The sequence below is a fragment of the Taeniopygia guttata genome, chromosome 2 (genome assembly GCF_048771995.1).
Source record: "Taeniopygia guttata chromosome 2, bTaeGut7.mat, whole genome shotgun sequence".
Taxonomy (NCBI): Eukaryota; Metazoa; Chordata; class Aves; order Passeriformes; family Estrildidae; genus Taeniopygia; species Taeniopygia guttata.
In genome coordinates this window covers 81,724,316-81,740,816 of record NC_133026.1, presented here as the reverse complement: position 1 = coordinate 81,740,816, position 16,501 = coordinate 81,724,316, and the positions used below count along the sequence as shown (strand labels likewise).

At 41.6% G+C, this 16,501-nt stretch overlaps 1 protein-coding gene across 4 annotated transcripts in view; it reads left to right on the top strand.

Annotated features, from left to right (window-relative positions):
* The first annotated feature begins 1,473 nt into the window (after nucleotides 1–1,473).
* The window catches only part of TENT4A (terminal nucleotidyltransferase 4A), a 58,176-nt gene continuing 43,148 nt past the window's right edge, over nucleotides 1,474–16,501 (top strand). For all 4 annotated transcript variants that reach the window (XM_030265716.4, XM_030265715.4, XM_030265714.4 and 1 more), the window contains exons 1-2: nucleotides 1,474–2,291; nucleotides 15,810–15,933. In XM_030265716.4, the coding sequence (XP_030121576.1) occupies nucleotides 1,474–2,291; nucleotides 15,810–15,933 (942 nt within the window). The remainder of the gene's footprint in view (nucleotides 2,292–15,809; nucleotides 15,934–16,501) is intronic.

Genomic DNA, 16,501 nt, shown 5'->3' with positions numbered 1-16,501 from the left:
TATCTATATGCACACCGCAGCTGCTCAAGGAAATAGGCAAATCAGTGGATCAGAAAGAGAACCGTTACGGACACCATTCTAGAAGGCCGTTAAAGCCCATCTTCACAGCTCCTCTGTGTCTGATCCTGCTCCAATAGCAGCGTCCATTTTACTTAGTGATCACTGCATGCGAAACACATCTGTTAGAGACACGCCTTGGGACTGGCACTGTCTCCCTGTGTCCTTTCCACAGGCCTGGACTCAAGCCCAATAAAAACTTAAGTACCCAGTGGAAATGTAGTGCTTTGCAGTGCTGTCTTGGTGATACCAATTCAAGGAAAGCCTTTCCTTGATTATGAACTGCATGGTGCTGCCTGGACACATCACCCAGGCCTCCCCTTTCCCTCAGGGAGTGGAGTGGCCCTGCTCAGCCTCCCCAAAGGAGGTCTGCCTGCACTTGCTTCTCCTCTGAATTAGTCCTCATAATCCACCCTTTTATTTTTGTGGGAACTGGGCTGCACTTCTCCAAAGGGATGAGATGTGTCATGGAGGGGTCAGACAATGCAGTATTTGTGAGAAACCAACACGGAGGCAGGGCTGCAGCTGTGCCAGCCGCTCACGGAGATGAAGAGAGGACAAGTGAGAGGGAACCTCATGAATGTCTGTAAGTATCTGAAGAGAAGTTGTCAAGAGAACAGAGCCAGGCTCTTCTTGGCGGTGCCAAGCAGTAAGACAAGTAGCAAAGGGCAGCAACTGATGAAAAAGAAGTTCTACCTAAACATGAGAAAGAATCTCTTTCCTGTGTGAGGAGGGCTGGAAATTGGAACTGTTCCACACTGGAACAGGTTGCCCAGAGAGGTTGTCGAGTCTCCCTCACTGCAGATTTTCAAGAACCGTCCGAGGCAATCGCGCGCCACGTGCTCTGGGATGCGTCTGCTTGAGAAGGGAGGCTGGACCACTGTGGTCCGTCCGGCCTGACCCATTCCGGGAGCTCCGGAGCTGCCCGCACCCCGCCGCCGTGGCTGAGGCAGGGCCGCACGCTCCGCGCCGGCGCGGCGGGCGAACGCCGGAGCGGGGGAGCATTCCCAGCGCCCGTCTCCCTCCCGCTTCCCGCGCATGTGCGGTTGCCAGGGCGGCCGTCTCCGGTGAAGGTTTAAAATCTGCGGGACATGCGCAGTGCTGGTTCTGGCCCTGGCGAGGGGGACACGCCACATTGGAACGGCGAACGGAGCGCTCCGGGCAGCGCCGGGTACAGTTTGCGCCGCCTTCGCTTCCTCCCGAGCCGCGCTCGCCTCGCCCGGCTCTGCCTCCGGCCGCCCTGCCGAGCTCGCTCGCTGCCTCCTCCCCGCGACACATGCTGCTGCTGCTGCTGCCGGACCGCTCCTAGCGCCGCTGCCGGGCCGAGCGAACGAGGGAGCGGGCGGTGAGCGGGCGGCGGCGCGGAGCTCTGGCCGGGCAGTGAGGGACGGCGGCGGCGGCGGCGGGCGGGCGTGGATGGATCCCCGCGTGGCCTGGATCCAGCCCGAGCAGAAAGGACCCGCGAATGCGCTGTGGATGCAGATCTGGGAGACCTCGCAGGGCGTGGGGGGCCGGGGCGGCGCCAGCTTCCCGCACTACCTCTGCCTCAACTCTCCGGCGCTGGACTCTGCCGCCTCTCCGCCGCGCGGGCACGGCTGCGTACGGCTCGGGGCGCCCGGCGCCTGCTGCTCCTCTTCCTCGCCGCCCTCGCCTTCGCCTTCCCCGCCGGCCCTGCTGACCGGACTCGTGCCCGCTGTCCCCGGCGGCCCCGCGGCGGTGAACGGCGGCGGCGAGGGAGGGCGGCGGCTGCAGAAGTCGCCTTCCGTGTCTTCCTCGTCCTCCTGCTCGTCGGTGGAGTCCGGCACTGAGAGTCCCGGCTTCTCTTCCTCGGGATCGTGCAGCGGTGGCGGAGGCGGCGGCTCCTCCTCTTCCTCCGGCGGCCCCCGGGCGGTGGCGGTGGCTCCTCCCGGGCTGCTGGGCAGCGGGGCTGGACCCGGGGCGTTTTTTAACTTCCACGAGAACAAAGTGAACGCTGTGAATGGGCACCACCAGCCGCCGCAGCCGGCGCGCAGCCCGCACCCGCCTCCGGCGTCTCCTCAGCAGCACCAATACCACCCGGGCCGCAGGAAACGGGAGAATAAAGCCAGCACCTATGGGATGAATTATCTGCTCTCCGGCAGCCGCGGCGTCGCCGTCAACAACTCCCCCCACCAGCAGCGGCAGCTGCCTCAGCCAGCGCTGCAGAGCCCCGGCACCCCCTGGAAGACCAGGAAATACAGCCCGGGCGTGCAGGGGTGAGCAGCCGGGGCCTCGGGGGCTGCTGCAGCCCCAGAGGGAAGGGGGGCCTCGGCCGCCTCCTTCCTGCGGCCCCTCCGGGAAGTGGGGAGGTGGGTTGGGATCACACGAGCTCCTCTGGAGCCGGCCGCGGCAGGGAGGCCGATGGCAGGGCACAAACCCATGCCCTTTTGTAAATCACCTTGGTCTGTGCCGGCTGGGTGGTTCTTGGCCGAAGCAGCGATTCATGCAGTGCGAGGGAGTCCGTAGAAGCAAGGGGTTAGGCCTTACTTTGTAATAGGTTGAGAGGTGAAGTTGTCAGGCCCTTATCAGAGGTCACCTACAATAATTAAAGCAAGGATGTGTGCAGGATGCTTGTCAGAGCTACCAGGTCTCAATTCTGCTTGTAAGGGGGAAGTGGAAGGCTTCCGTTCAGAGGAACTCAAAACATTTGTGGTTAATTTTTGCATGCCTCTGCTTAGGCTGCAGCAAGCTGGTTAGCTTGGGAAATGTTAGCAACAGCACTTGAAAGGGAGGTGCCGAGTTCTGTCTGAGATAGACATGAAAGTTAGTGTAGTTTTAGAACATTTCTCTCAATTGTGTTTTAGCTCTAGGATAAATTGAGCCAGCCAATACCTGTACAGAAATCTTGTCTTTTTGAAGGGAGCGTTTTTATGAAGCTTACCCTATCTTGTAAGCCACACCTTTCTGGTATGAATGGGTCGTTAGTAAGGCTGAGTATTCAGTTTGATCTGATTGGCATGGAGAAGGGACTAAAATTGAACAAAGTGTGTCTGGGATGCTTTATGAGATTGCTGTATTTCACCTGTCAAATTTCATTCAGTCAAGGGGAAATGTTACTTTCTAAAGTTAAGGTTATTTTATTATTTGAAAAGTTGCTGGCTGCATTGACTGACTGTAGCAAATTTCTGATGTCACTTCAAAAATAGTTTCTTGGAACATCCTAGCATCAAGACCCTTGGATGCCTGTGGAATAAAGGCATTGCATATTTGTAGAGGGGAAATAGCTAAAGATAACAGGGTATGAGCTAGGGATTTTTAAGTGAGAGATTTAACTTAATTAACTTAATTTAACTTAACCGTGTCTTTTTCATGTAGTACTGTCAGGTGCTGAGTATGTTAAAAGTTATGAAGAAGTATTAAAATACATTTTTAAAGTTCTGTTTTTGTAAACCATAACCTCAGGAGAGGGAGGAAAAGACTTATGACTACTGCTTTTTAATTCCAGACTGACACTGAAAATTCAAATTTCTTACAGGAAGCTAGAATTTGAATGTTTAAGAGGTGTCTTGCGTGAGGAGCTTTGAGTCTTATACTAAGAAGTTTGTATGTTTCAAGTTCCAATACTGTCTTTAAAATAGTGTAAAGATTTATTTTTTGTTTTCATAGAGATGTGGTAGAGCACTGCGTTAACTTCTTAATTTAAGTCAACTCAGTGTGAGGCAGATCACCAGGCAAGTGGAGGAAGGAGCAGCTTGAGTTCATCCAGCAGGTCTATGGCAAATGGCAAACCTGTGAATCAAATCCAAGCTTTGCAAGTTCTGTCCTGTAGCTATTGGGCAGCACCACCTATGCTTCACCTAACTTTATTTTTCCTCTTCTGTCAGTTTTCTTTCAGCTTTTGTGTAATAGTGGCTATGCCACTCTTCAAGTGTGAGTTTCTAGAGAATCCTTACACAGGGAAATTGTTTAGCTGAGATTCAGTTGCACTATTCAGTTCCGTAATGTAGGTAGTTCTTTGCTAAATAACTTTGAAAGTGGAAACTGTGTTTCCTGGTCTTCTATCAAGGATCTCTGTTACAAAAGTGGGACCTGATTCTGGCAGTGGGATACCAGTAACTGCAGCATGTGTGATCCTGTAGTTCCAGAACATTCCTTAAAGTAGCTGGGAACTAATTAGTGCTGAAGGAGAGCATGAATCTTGAAACCATAGACCTAAACATGACAAGCAGTTTCTGCCTTAAAGTTTGAGTTCTGCTATGCAGGGTGAATCTTCAACAGATGTATATTCTTAAACAATTTTCTCTTTAGTGTTAGTAATTTTTTATGAAGTTACCTGCATGATTGAGATAAGAATATTTTCACTGATGGATTTAGGTATCTATCTTCTGCAGTAATTCCTGTTTAGTGGTGACCTTAACTTTCTCCTGAAGCCTGTCTGGTGTGTTATTTGGCAAGTCAAATGAAAATGCACTGAAAAGGCTGGGATGGGGACAGATCCCTACAGGAATTTCTTGTGGATTCCTTATATTCCTTTAGTTGCCTGCTGTTCCCTGGAACTGGCAACTGAGTCCTGAGGTATCTCTTTAACTCATCATCTGTTGACAGAGCATCTTTAGTGTTGCTGTCCTGGTATATGCAACTGTTGAAAAATGTGGTCCTGAAAATCTTCAGCTGCATTCTGGTTTGGGCATTAATTATCGGAAGGACTTGATCATAGGTTGCTCTTAGGCTTACCCTGTACATGAATGGTAGACCTTACTCTGCTGTGAATATTGTTCGTAAAACAATGCTTTTCTACAACGTGCTGAAATTTCCAAGTGATATGCAGTGGCTCACAGTGTTACTGTATTGTCTTCTGGTAACAGAGTAAGCAGGGTAATCTCTGTTAGCCCTCTCCCAGGCTGCAGTCATACTTCTGATGAATTTGCCTGCATGCTTTGAAGCAGTACTGTGCTCTTCTGCTTTCTCATTCAGAGCTGAGGGTGGTCTGTAGCACTGCAAGTCATCGTTTTATACACACTGCTTGTAGTCAGTGGCTTTGTGATGGTAGGTGTGGTGATGTTTAGGAATACTCTATAAATGCTGTGGTTTCTTCTGTTTTATATACATCATTCCTTTTTTTCCCAGTGTCCTTATGCTTTCACCACTTTGATAGCAGCATGAGAGTCTTGGTAAAGGAAATTTTTCCCAACAGTGAAAAGCTGTGTTGATTAGATTTCATCGTAAAGCGGTTCTTTTGGGTGTCCATGTTATGCTTTTAATAGAATTTTGGAAGGTAAGGAGTGATGAGGTTGAAGCCATATTTATTCCAGTGCTTCAACAGAGTGATTAATATAGCAACAGTGGAAATTCCTGTGTGCCTGGATTTAGTTTAGGACTACAGATGACAAAATGATTGGTTTCAGATGCAAGGCAGAGAAATGTCCTTTAATATTATGAGGTTAGTTCAGGCTGTTGTGACTAATGTTCAGAACTGCATGTTATTTCTTGGTACTGTAAAGTATCCTCTTGTGTATAAAACTACATGTAGCCTCTTAGGGTGTGCATTCTTTGTTCAGCAAATACCTTCTGTTTCTCTCAAGTCAGTATCTTAAATATATGTGAGTAATTTGAGCATCCAGAGAGTTTAAAAGTGTTCGACTATTACTTCAAAATATGGTATCAAGCTATTCTAAAATTTTTGCTAAGGTCTCTACTACTTTTGTTTGGATGCACAGCTAATGGAATGCTTTCTTTGAAGATGTAGCTAATAGCTTGTGAGTGGCATAAAATCACATCAGATTTAATTATTTTATTTCTTAATTTAGCAAAGTAAGAAAAAAATTAAAGCATTTTAAACAATATGAGTCTGTACTGCTTAATACTTTCAATTAAGTGTTCAGTCAAATTGTAGATGGTGAATGAGATTAGTGCTGAAATACCTGACATATCTGCTTGGCACATTACAGTGCCATGCAGAAACAACAGAACTGGCTTGTTGAGGATTAGTTTGGGTACCAGAACTTTTATGATGCATTGGAATGGTGCTCTGCCTGGACTAATTAATGTTGCACAGTGTCTGATGACTTCCTGCATTAATTCTTCCCTCTATATAGCTGTTGTCTGTAACTCTTTCTTGATAATGACACACAAGTTCTGCCATAGAGTACAAGAGCACCAAGAACTCCACATTTCCTTATACGGAAGGAGGATTCAGGGCAGCATTACAGCAGGTACTTGGGGAGAGTTCTCATAAGCAAGGTAAGCTTATGACAGTGCTTCTACAGTAGACTTGTTTCAGTGTTCACCAGTTTGCAGCTGAATGATACTGTGGACAAAAAGTGATGTCTAGAGATACGGTGGTGCACCTCCATGCTAAACTTATATTAGATCACCTTTATTTCTTCACCTGTGTGCAGTGTTTCTAATTCCAGTCTTAGAGTTTTTTTTTATTTTTGATATTTCAGAACTTTAATTAAGATAAATTTCATTACGGTTTAGTGCAATGCACTATTAAAAATCCATTGCATTCAGGGCTGTGCATAGCTGCGATTGCATGTTTGTCAACTCTTTCTTGTTATTATCCTGCTGTCAGAACTGTCAGATATAAATTAATGTGTGGGCATGCCACGTTGTCAGCCTCTTCTGCAAATTTTGTTTTCTTGTACTTTGAGCTGAAAGAATGAACTTTGGAAATGCTCTGAAGCCTTTATTGTCTGCAGTGAGATGTCCAGCACTTGTAAGGGCTTTAGGGGCCTCCCAAAGATGGTTATTCTTAACTTCTCCCTGTGCTTAACTGTGCTGTCTTGCTCCAACACCTTCTAGTAAAGAATCAACACAATGATTCACCCACACTGCTGTCCAATCCTTGGTGTCTGCTGTCTGGTGCTAGGTGGACACCTGTAGTGGAAGTGTTAATGTAGGAGGCAGGTCACGCTGGCATGTTACGCTCAATTCTTGTTTTGCTTGACTATGGGGTCAGGGTAGAACTAGGCAGTATGTGCTGGAGTGTATGCAAGGAGAAGTGTGGAAGTAGTTGCCTGTTAGTCATAGTAAATTTCTGGAGAGAGGATCAGGATGTAGTTTAATGGATTATTTTCATGCCTGAAGGTTGGTATAAAGGGAAGTTCCAGGGTAGCTGCTGGATGAATTGTCCAGAAGAACAGAACATCTGTGGTCAAGTACGTTACCTTGGTAAAGCACAGTTTCCATGCAAAGTGGGTACCTAGTGTAGAGTTAGAGACTGATGCTGTGGGGAGTGGAATGGAAGGAATGTTTTGGCAGCAGTAGGCTCCAGAGTCACCAGAGGTACTAGAGGTCAGAAAGGCTGAGCTACATAGTAAAACATGAGAAGGCCTTGCCTGACAGGTGCTCACATCTGTGTGTAAAGGAGAATGGGACATGTTTGGAGCAGTTTAATCCTGGCATCAGCTTCATGGTGTTTTTGCTAGTTGTTAGGCTTTGGCAGTAGAGGCAGCTGGCGCCAAGATCGTCAACAGCTGGGTGAGACCCTTAGAGGCCAATGCCAGATATTGAGGAAAGAATATATCAACATGAGCTTGCAGTGATATTTTCTGGACGCATCTCTTATTAGTGGTTCTTGGACTACCTGGGTTATAGGCAGTTCATTGTTATGCTTATTGTATGAATGTGACTGGCCTTGATCTTTTATGATCTGGAATAGCAATAAAAATGGGAAGATGTTCCTCATTAAAGCTGTGCATTATGTAATGATGTTTTTTTTTTTCATCCTAAAGCTGTCACTAGGGTTGTAGTGGCTGCCAGTTGCAGTTCTGTGTGTTGCAGAGGCAGACCATGAGTGCTTTTTGCAGGGGACTTGAAAAAGGAGGAGGAGGGGGGAGGTTGAATCAGCTGACAGTTGTTTGTTTTCTAGTTTGTTAAATCATTTCTTGTATTGAAACTGCTTCCTGCCTTTAGATGTTTATCTCCTCTGTATGCTTTGTAGTCCCTGCTTTATCTTTGGGACTCATATGAACCATATTTGTGTGTGATACTGTGACAGTATTCCTGCTTCTTGGGCTATCTTGTTCTATCTTGTACTTTGTCTCCTTATTACTAACGTGGGACTTGCCTGATGTTTTTGTACGTGGAGGCTTCACCTGTGATCTTCCTTTAGTATGGAAACTAAGAGTTCCAGCTGCTTGTTTCCTGTTTTAAACATTTCTTTATAGATATGAGGGGTCTTTCCCCTCATCCTGTGTCACTTAATTTCTTCATAAGCTTGCATAAGGGTGTATGGAACCATTGTCAAATACCCAAATACCATTTGGAAATCCAAGAAAATAATAGATTTTCCTCTGTGGTTCTCTGATTCTTCCAAGTTGCTCTGAATGTTGGTTTTTTTGGTTTTTTTTTTTTTTTTTTCTTCTAAGACACTACGTCCATTTATGATAGTTATGTTAGCATTTGATATAGTCATAGCTATTCATTTATTGCATTGATCCTGCTTTAGGCTACTTTGACTACTTTGAAAGTCAAAGCTAATCCCTTTAAGTTAAAAAAGAAAGATAACTACTTATTGTTCTGGTATAAATGCAATATCAAGTGAGTATGACTTTTCATGTATACTGACTTACCAGGAATAGGTTTTGCTGTGAATATTTTCTATTAAAAAGTTTGGGACACTTTCTTCCTTCATAGTTGTGGATCAGGGAAGTCTCTGAGGAATTTAAAAAAAATTACAAACTTCTCTACATATCATGCATTGGGATCACTTAACTTTCTCTATACTGATAACTTAATTCACTGAACAGAAGCAAGTTTTTGGTCTCTGGAACTAGTTCAGCCGTTCTCAGTCATAGCTTTGCATCTCGTTAAGTTGTTCTTCATAATCGTTTTTGATAGCCTTAATCTTCCAATCCTCTTTTCCTGCTTTGTACATGACTTCAGGATTTCTGAAGACATCTTTTGATGGAATCCTATGAGAAAGTAGTAAAAGCTCCTTTTTCCTCCTAAAACCTGATTAGTGATGCACACTAAACAACCAGTGTGATATCTTTAGAAAACTAAAACACATTGTTCTTTTGGTTATGATTTTAAAGGAGCTTCCTCTATTATATGGCAAACTGCAGCAATACTTAAATCCAGAAAAGACTTTTCTAGCTTTTTTTTGCCTTACAGAGATGCTGACTTTGAATGTGAAGGGTTTGTTGCCAGCAGTGCTTTGATGGGTGCATTTTGAGTTAGGGTCTGCTGCTCAGAATTATGTCAAGAGTTGCTTCTCTTTAATGTTTCAGTTGCTAACCTGATGTAATGGATACCTGATCTACAGGGGCATAATTAGTCTCTCATCACTAATAAGCTTCTGCTGTTGCAATCTGACTTGTCTGGGATGTTAATCGCTTGCTATCTTTGAGCATTTGGAAAAGAATGGTATTAAGATAGGAATTTCAGGGTTTAGTGGTTCTATTTATTGGCATAGCAAGCTTGCTGCTTCAGTTCCAAGGTTTAACATACGGCATTCTCCTTCGCTGGCGCAACAAAATGATTATGATGTTTTCTTGGTGGTGTAGGGGGGTCCATCAGTCCAAGTCAGGAGTAATGCACTTCAGAAGCTTATGTAGCTTAGGTAGCAGATTGCCATGTATTGAATTGGAGATGTACATCTGCTTATTTTAAAATTTTTTTTATGATGCAGCTTTTTCAGAGCCCATCCAGCCATTAATAAGGTAATTGGTTGAGTTTTATTGGATTGATAACAGTTTGCAAAAATATTTCAGTTTCTGATTTTCTTCAAAATGCAGACAAATTCTGTTACTTAGGTCTGGAAATTTGCAGTGTAAATCAATCCAACAAACTTAGTTTCTTGAGTGCATCAACTGTCAAGGTGTTCTTAAGAGGTGAAATCGAATTGGCAAGAAACTTGGTCTGAAGTTAGAATGGGCTCTGACTTGCATGACTCTGGGGCAATGAGAAAGCTTAGAGAGGAAATAAGAACAATATGATCTCTTGTGGAAAATGTACAGTATATTTTATAAAATGCTTGTTCTGTGGATGAGAAGAAATTACTTTTTTCTTCCACTATCTCCTTTGTAGCTAACTTGCAGAGTAAGCTCAATTCTTATTTGAGTTTGGTATTTAGGGTACCTGTCTGTAAAACATTTCACAGCTCCGATTCATAAGTACTATATAGTTGAGATTTTTTAAAATTCTTCCAGTCATTGTAGCTTGCTGCTTTCCATACAATTACAGTGACAAAGTTAATTGCTGTCTGAATAATGTAGTAGTATGAGACTGATTTGGTGCAGCAATATGGTCTCTGAATGTAGCACTGTGTTTTCATAGTTTATCTCATCTGTAAGCTTAGAACATTGCATAGGGTAGTACTACCTGAACCTTACTGGTGTTGTGGAGAACTAATATACAAAAGCATCTGATTGGTGTTGTGAGTGGAAATGTGAAGAATTGTAGATCATCTCTTCTTGGTCATAGCTGTATTTTAGCCCCTTTTGCAGATGTCTTAATCTTAGATCATACTGGGAGAAGTCTGTCTTAGAATGCATTCTTGCTTTCACACGCTCTCACTCTCTGTGTATATTTATATATCAATATGTGTCTCCTCCTTTATTTCACTGAACTGGGTTCTTTTGTTTTCAACCATAAGACTGACTGATTTCAACTATTGAGTGCATTTGATTGTTGTAGTGTGAGATTTTACCCGCATTTCCATGATAATGCAATTGTGCTTTGCCCTAGTCATAGGTGAAGGTACAGTTCCATAGATTTCCAAAATATGTGCAATGACTGACGTGCATTTCATTATTTAGTCTTGAGACAGTGAAGTCACACATGTTTTGGAATTCCTGCTTCATTGAAGGAATGTATTCTAAAACTTGTGACCTTTATTTCAACAGATTCTTTTGAGATGCCATGTGTACCTCTCCATTTCTTTACCTCCATTTTCTGTGCATCCCTAGTATTAGACTCCCATGCTCTGTGGCATCTATTCTTTCCTTTTATAAGCACACTTGGATGATGTGTAAGTCTTCAGCTAGAAAAATATTCATTTTAGTAAGTAGAGAATATGTTTTTAAAAATGTTAGTTGTTCCACATAAAAGATGCAATCATGTTCGTACTGTTCCTTTAGAATAAATTAATGTGCTTAGTAGTGTAGTTGTGTTGAAAAGGAACCAGATGCTTACTTGAGGAAGCAAAGTCTCTGTAGGTTTTAATTTACCTTGTAATTTGTTGATGATGATTGAGAATTTCGATTCACTGCATTGAAGTTAGCCCTTGAAGTAGTAAGTCAATCTTATGTATAATAATGTTTGCAGTAAATCAGTAAGGATGATCTCCTTTCTTAGAAACCTGCCTTTGAGGAAAAACATTGCAAAAGTCTGAGAATGTCACCTGAGTGTTATTTTAACCTAGAGGCTAGAAGAGTGGCTGCCTTTCCTTAAACAGTTGAAGGGATATTTTTTTGAGAAACAGAAGATGTTAATTTTGTTGCAGTAGTTCAGCCTGTAAGCAGCAGATGCTTGCTGTGCATAGCAGTAATAACATCAGTAAATGGTAGGTTCCTCCAGGCTGTTAAAATTAGCAACCTGATTAATGTAGCAAGTACAAGTAGCCTCTCTTCTTCATTCCTGTGTTCTAATATTTGCCATTTTGTATTAGGTAGGAAGAGTACAATTACAGCTTACCAAGAAGTTTCTTTACCAGTATTTCTATAAATATATTAAAGCTGTCTTGTGAAAAAGTTGATTAAAAGGCCTACATTTCCTAGCAAAATAATACAGTAGGCATCTTAAAATGCTACAGGAGATTGCTAGGTGCTGTGATGCTGTTGAGAATCCAAATTCTTTAAGAAGCTAGGAGGAAACTGAGAAGACTTACTTGTCTGTATGTTGAGGGAAGTTCTAAAAAAAAAAAGAGTTAGGATGTTACTTATGTCTGCATGTGCTGATATCATGTGCTGCAGATGGAGATTGTGTTCCTAATGATTAAAATACTGTCACATTCCTGGCTTAAAAAGTGCTTATGAAAATCATAGAGGGTATGTGGACAAAATACTTAAGTAAAAGCTATCCCTGTGTTGGCTGGTTGACTATTCCACAGTTATCTGTTTTTTTCAGACACTGCATTATTCTTTCAGGTAGTAAGAAGTTATACTGGGATTAGTCATGAACAGCATACAAGATCTTGTTTTATATACATGACAGTTGGGGCTTTTTGTGACAGTGTTCCAATAACTTTATCTGAGCAAAGATGTTTACAAAACTGCAAACTACTGTAACATAAGTTTTAAAAAAGCATTGCTCTTTTGAGAAGCTTCCTCAGGTGTAAACCAGAAGGTAAAATTACAGTGGTTGTGCTGCCATATGCTGACTATGGGTATAGCATTGATTCTTATCCAGAAGGACATAGACCAAGAAGATGATCTCCAAGAAGTAGAAGCTGTTGAATTAAGAAAAACTAGAAAGAGTGAGCAAAATAGAAGTCTTTTAAGGCAAAGGGCTGAGAACTGATTTGCCAAATGCATTAAGACCTGAAAGTCTTGCACATCAAAAGCAAGCCAGAGTCAGTAGGGCTCAGAGAGAGATGTGAATGGGCAACAGTGGGAACACAGACCACGTAGTAAGAACTAAGTGAACTAATTGCTTTCTGTCAGAGAAGGACTTAAGAGACTTAAGAAAGCTTTGACTCCAGGCAACTGCAATTTAAATTTCAGTAAGAGTTTAAATCCAGTCAGCAGAATAGTACCAGTTATACACCCATGTCTTGTGGTATATGCCAAAGAATTTCAGGGGAATTAGCCATGAGTATGGCTTGAGCTCTAAATGAGCTTTGGGATCTAGACTTCTGCTGTTGTCCCATGCAGATTGAAGCATTAAACCAAGTACTTGCCAGTGTGAAGTAGAAAATATGAACCTGACTTCATATTAAAGAGCAAATGAAGGAAGGAAATGTAGACTAGTAATGAGTGATACACTTCTGAGTCTTTCATAATGTGGTTAACGATTGTGACTGTGTTAATTATTGGAAGAGCGGCTCCTTGGGGCATCAAAGTGAGAGTACTTGTTGGTTGGCTATTTTCTTGAGCTCACTGACGCACTGGAGCTGCTTTTGAAAGGCTGTGCTGTGTGTAGTAGAGGTTGTGATGGGGACAGATCCCCTTTTATTCTCTTCCTTAATACAGGACAGCTACTGTAAATGCATTTTTTCCCTAGAAATGTCTAGATCTCCTGGAGTGGTTGAATGGGGCTGATGCCATAAAAACCCAGAACTTCATGCATGGCCAAACATAAGAAAAGGGTCTAGTGCATGTTTTGATTAAGGTAGTTGCATCTCACAGGTCTCATTTTCTTGAAGGATTCATTGTTAATCCATATTCCTGTGTTCAGTTTGATAACAGAACTGCTGATTTTTTTTCAGAGGAGTGTTTGGGATTCTTTTTGAGGAGTTTGTGAAAACCAAACATTTAGAGGTTTGCTGGGTTAGTGCTTAGAAAGAACCAAAGGAAAGAATAAATTATTTACTTTATAATAAGGGGAAGTTACAAATAGAATTACTCAAGATTGTTGCTTGATTTGTTCATAAATACCTGGAGGGAAGAAATGAGTGAGAAAAGGATAGAAAGGATAATAGAAAGCTAGAGCTGACTGCAGACAGACACAGTGGGAGTGCATTGTTCATTAGATTATAAAATTGCTGGTAAAATTAAGTTCTAGGAAATATAGAATCATGACTGAAGAAAAATAATTCAGGCTGAATGCACACAGTGAGTGGGCTCTACGTTTATAGTTTTGTTCAGAAAACACCTTGAAGCTCCTTCATTATGGTTTATTTTAAAGAGCAGCTGTGTATTCAGGTACCCTCAAGCAGCAATATTCCCAAATGTAGGGACAATAAAATGAAAACATGTGTGTGACCTGGACTAAATGGCAGAATTACGTGTTGACTTTGTGTGTGTTTCTGCCCACCTGTCAGAAAACATGGTGCAAATTGAAAATAAGCAAAGAAGGTTAGCAGTGATCAAACTTTGGACTTCTTCTTGTCAAAGGAGACAAAACCTCGTGAGGATTACTAGCTTGGAAAACTACTGGTGGGTGGAGATAAATGGATTGAGAGCCTGAGAAGTCTTGTGTTTTGAGATGAACTGCCAGTAACAACTTTTTTTTTGCCCCAGGAAAAAAACATCAGATAAAATCATTACCAGGCAGCAGTTTAAAATAAAACACTCTTTATTCTGATGCATACTTAAATTCCCATTGAATGCCATAAATAACAAAGCAGAAATGGACTAAAAGACCTGGAAAAGTCTATGGAACTAAGTTCTTTGATTTAATAGGTATCAGGTTGGGATTCACCCTGAACGTATGCCAGATGAAATTACTGGAGACTTGGAAGGATAGCTGCCCCTTTGCTTTACTTGCTTTCACCATGTATCTGCCTACTACAGATTATTATAGGCAGAAGAATAGCAAGTCTTTAGGCTGTCCCCATTCCTGTTAGGTATATTCAAGTATTTTATTCATTGGTCTTTTTGTAGGTAGGAAAAAAGCATACTTTCTTTAAACAAAATAAGAGCATTTTGTTTGTGTTTTCTGTCTTGCTCTAAAATTTTGGAATCAAGTGGCTTCCTCAGCAAATTGAGATGTTAGTTCAATCTGCTGTGTAGTTAAATGTTCAGTTGTCGGTCCAAGCTCAGGTTAAGAAAAGAGAAAAGGCAAACAGTAATTCAAAGTATTTATGCTTTTTGGAAGTGTCTTTGAGCTTTGCTGCAAAAGTCTTTGTGGAAAGAATGAGAAAGTCTATGGGAAGAAATACTGACACTTAAATATTAGGCATGTGGTCTCTTGTAAGTTACCTGTTAGCAGGGGAGTTACTGGGTAAAATGAATTGCAAAAGTCTCAGATGAAGAGTTGAGTTCTACTAGAGAGGTATTAAATTTTTCTTTTGGAAGGCTAAGTAGATAAACTATAGATTGATTTTTTTTTTTTTTTTTTAGGTTTAGGAGAGCATTTGGATTTCACTTCAGTGTTGACTAGGTACATTTTTTGAGTTAGACAGAAATCTCAGAAATATGTCAACATCAAAAAGATGTTTTGGAAAAATGTCACAGCAGTAGTTATTTGCAGTTTTGTTTGCCATGGCTCAATGCTTTTCCATTGAAGGCAAACATGACATTCACCTGAATACTCAAAATTTGCCAGCAAGAGTTCTATAGTATTGGCATATACCACAAGACATTGAAACAAAAGGGCTTAATAGGTGTATAAGGTTCCAGTGTCAGGACTCCTCATGTAACGTTGGTATAAAAATACTTTACACTTGAGAATATATTTCACAATTCTCACTTAGTGTTCAGTTGGTAGGTTGTTTTCTATATGAATGAATGGCTAATGAAGGGTCTGAGTGTCAAAGTGTATGATTTTACATCAATAAGTATTCAAATGTCCTTTTTATTGTCCTCTGCAAAATCTCGCTAATGCCAGTGGCCTGTTTGCAGTCTGTGTAAACTGCTACATACACAGAAGTAAGAACTGCTTGAAGAATAAACCTGCTTGAAGACTTTAGTTGATCTTGTGCTACTTCACATTTGCATCATTATGTAGTTTTTAAGACTCAGCTTTGTCTTTTAAAGAAAAGAATAATTAAGATTCAGGAATTGAATTTGGCCTTTACTGCTGAGCCAGTAAGAAATTTAGTAAATTTCTACTAGAGTTAGTGTTCTGAGCTCTTTGATTAAAGGATGATACTAAATAAAGCCTATGGCCTGTTTCTTGTAAAATTTATTGTAATAGTTAAGTAGTTCAGTTGTCACTTTAACTGATCCTATTTTCTCCATTAGACTACATGAAGAAATCATTGACTTCTATGACTTCATGTCCCCTCGTCCTGAAGAAGCAGCTATGAGAAGAGAAGTAGTAAAAAGGATAGAAACAGTCATCAAAGATCTTTGGCCTACCGCTGATGTGAGTGTAGCTTCAGCTGTGATTTATTTTTCTAGTAAATTGTACAGCTTGGTTCACTTAACCTTGCTATTATCTTTCTTTTAGGAATGAACAGGTAACTCTTCAGGTTTAAGGCAATTATCTCAATATCACAGTTCTTGCAGTATTTGGAAATTTATTTTAAAAAGTGGGGAAATTTCAAACCTAGATTTTGGGTTAATGAATTCTACAGAATGTTTTTTCATTTTGAGAGCTGGGAATATGAAGCTTTTAGTAGTACATTTCTTAAAGTAAAAACTTATTAAAGTGATTGTCTCTGTATAATTTAATTTTGAATATTAAAGTGAGACTGACTACCTATGTATTCATTTCTGCAAGGGGTCCTGCATGTGTGGATATTTTTAAATCAAAATATTTTAGGAAAGACCAATTAAATGCAGATTTTTTTTTTTTGTACTCTTCATGAATTTGACATTCAAGGAATTGCTTTAGCCCCACTGTAGTAGGGGAAAATTTCACTCCCTGAGATATATTGCAATCTAAGCTGGAGTAATTTCAAACACTTTGTTACCCACTGAATAAGTCTGCT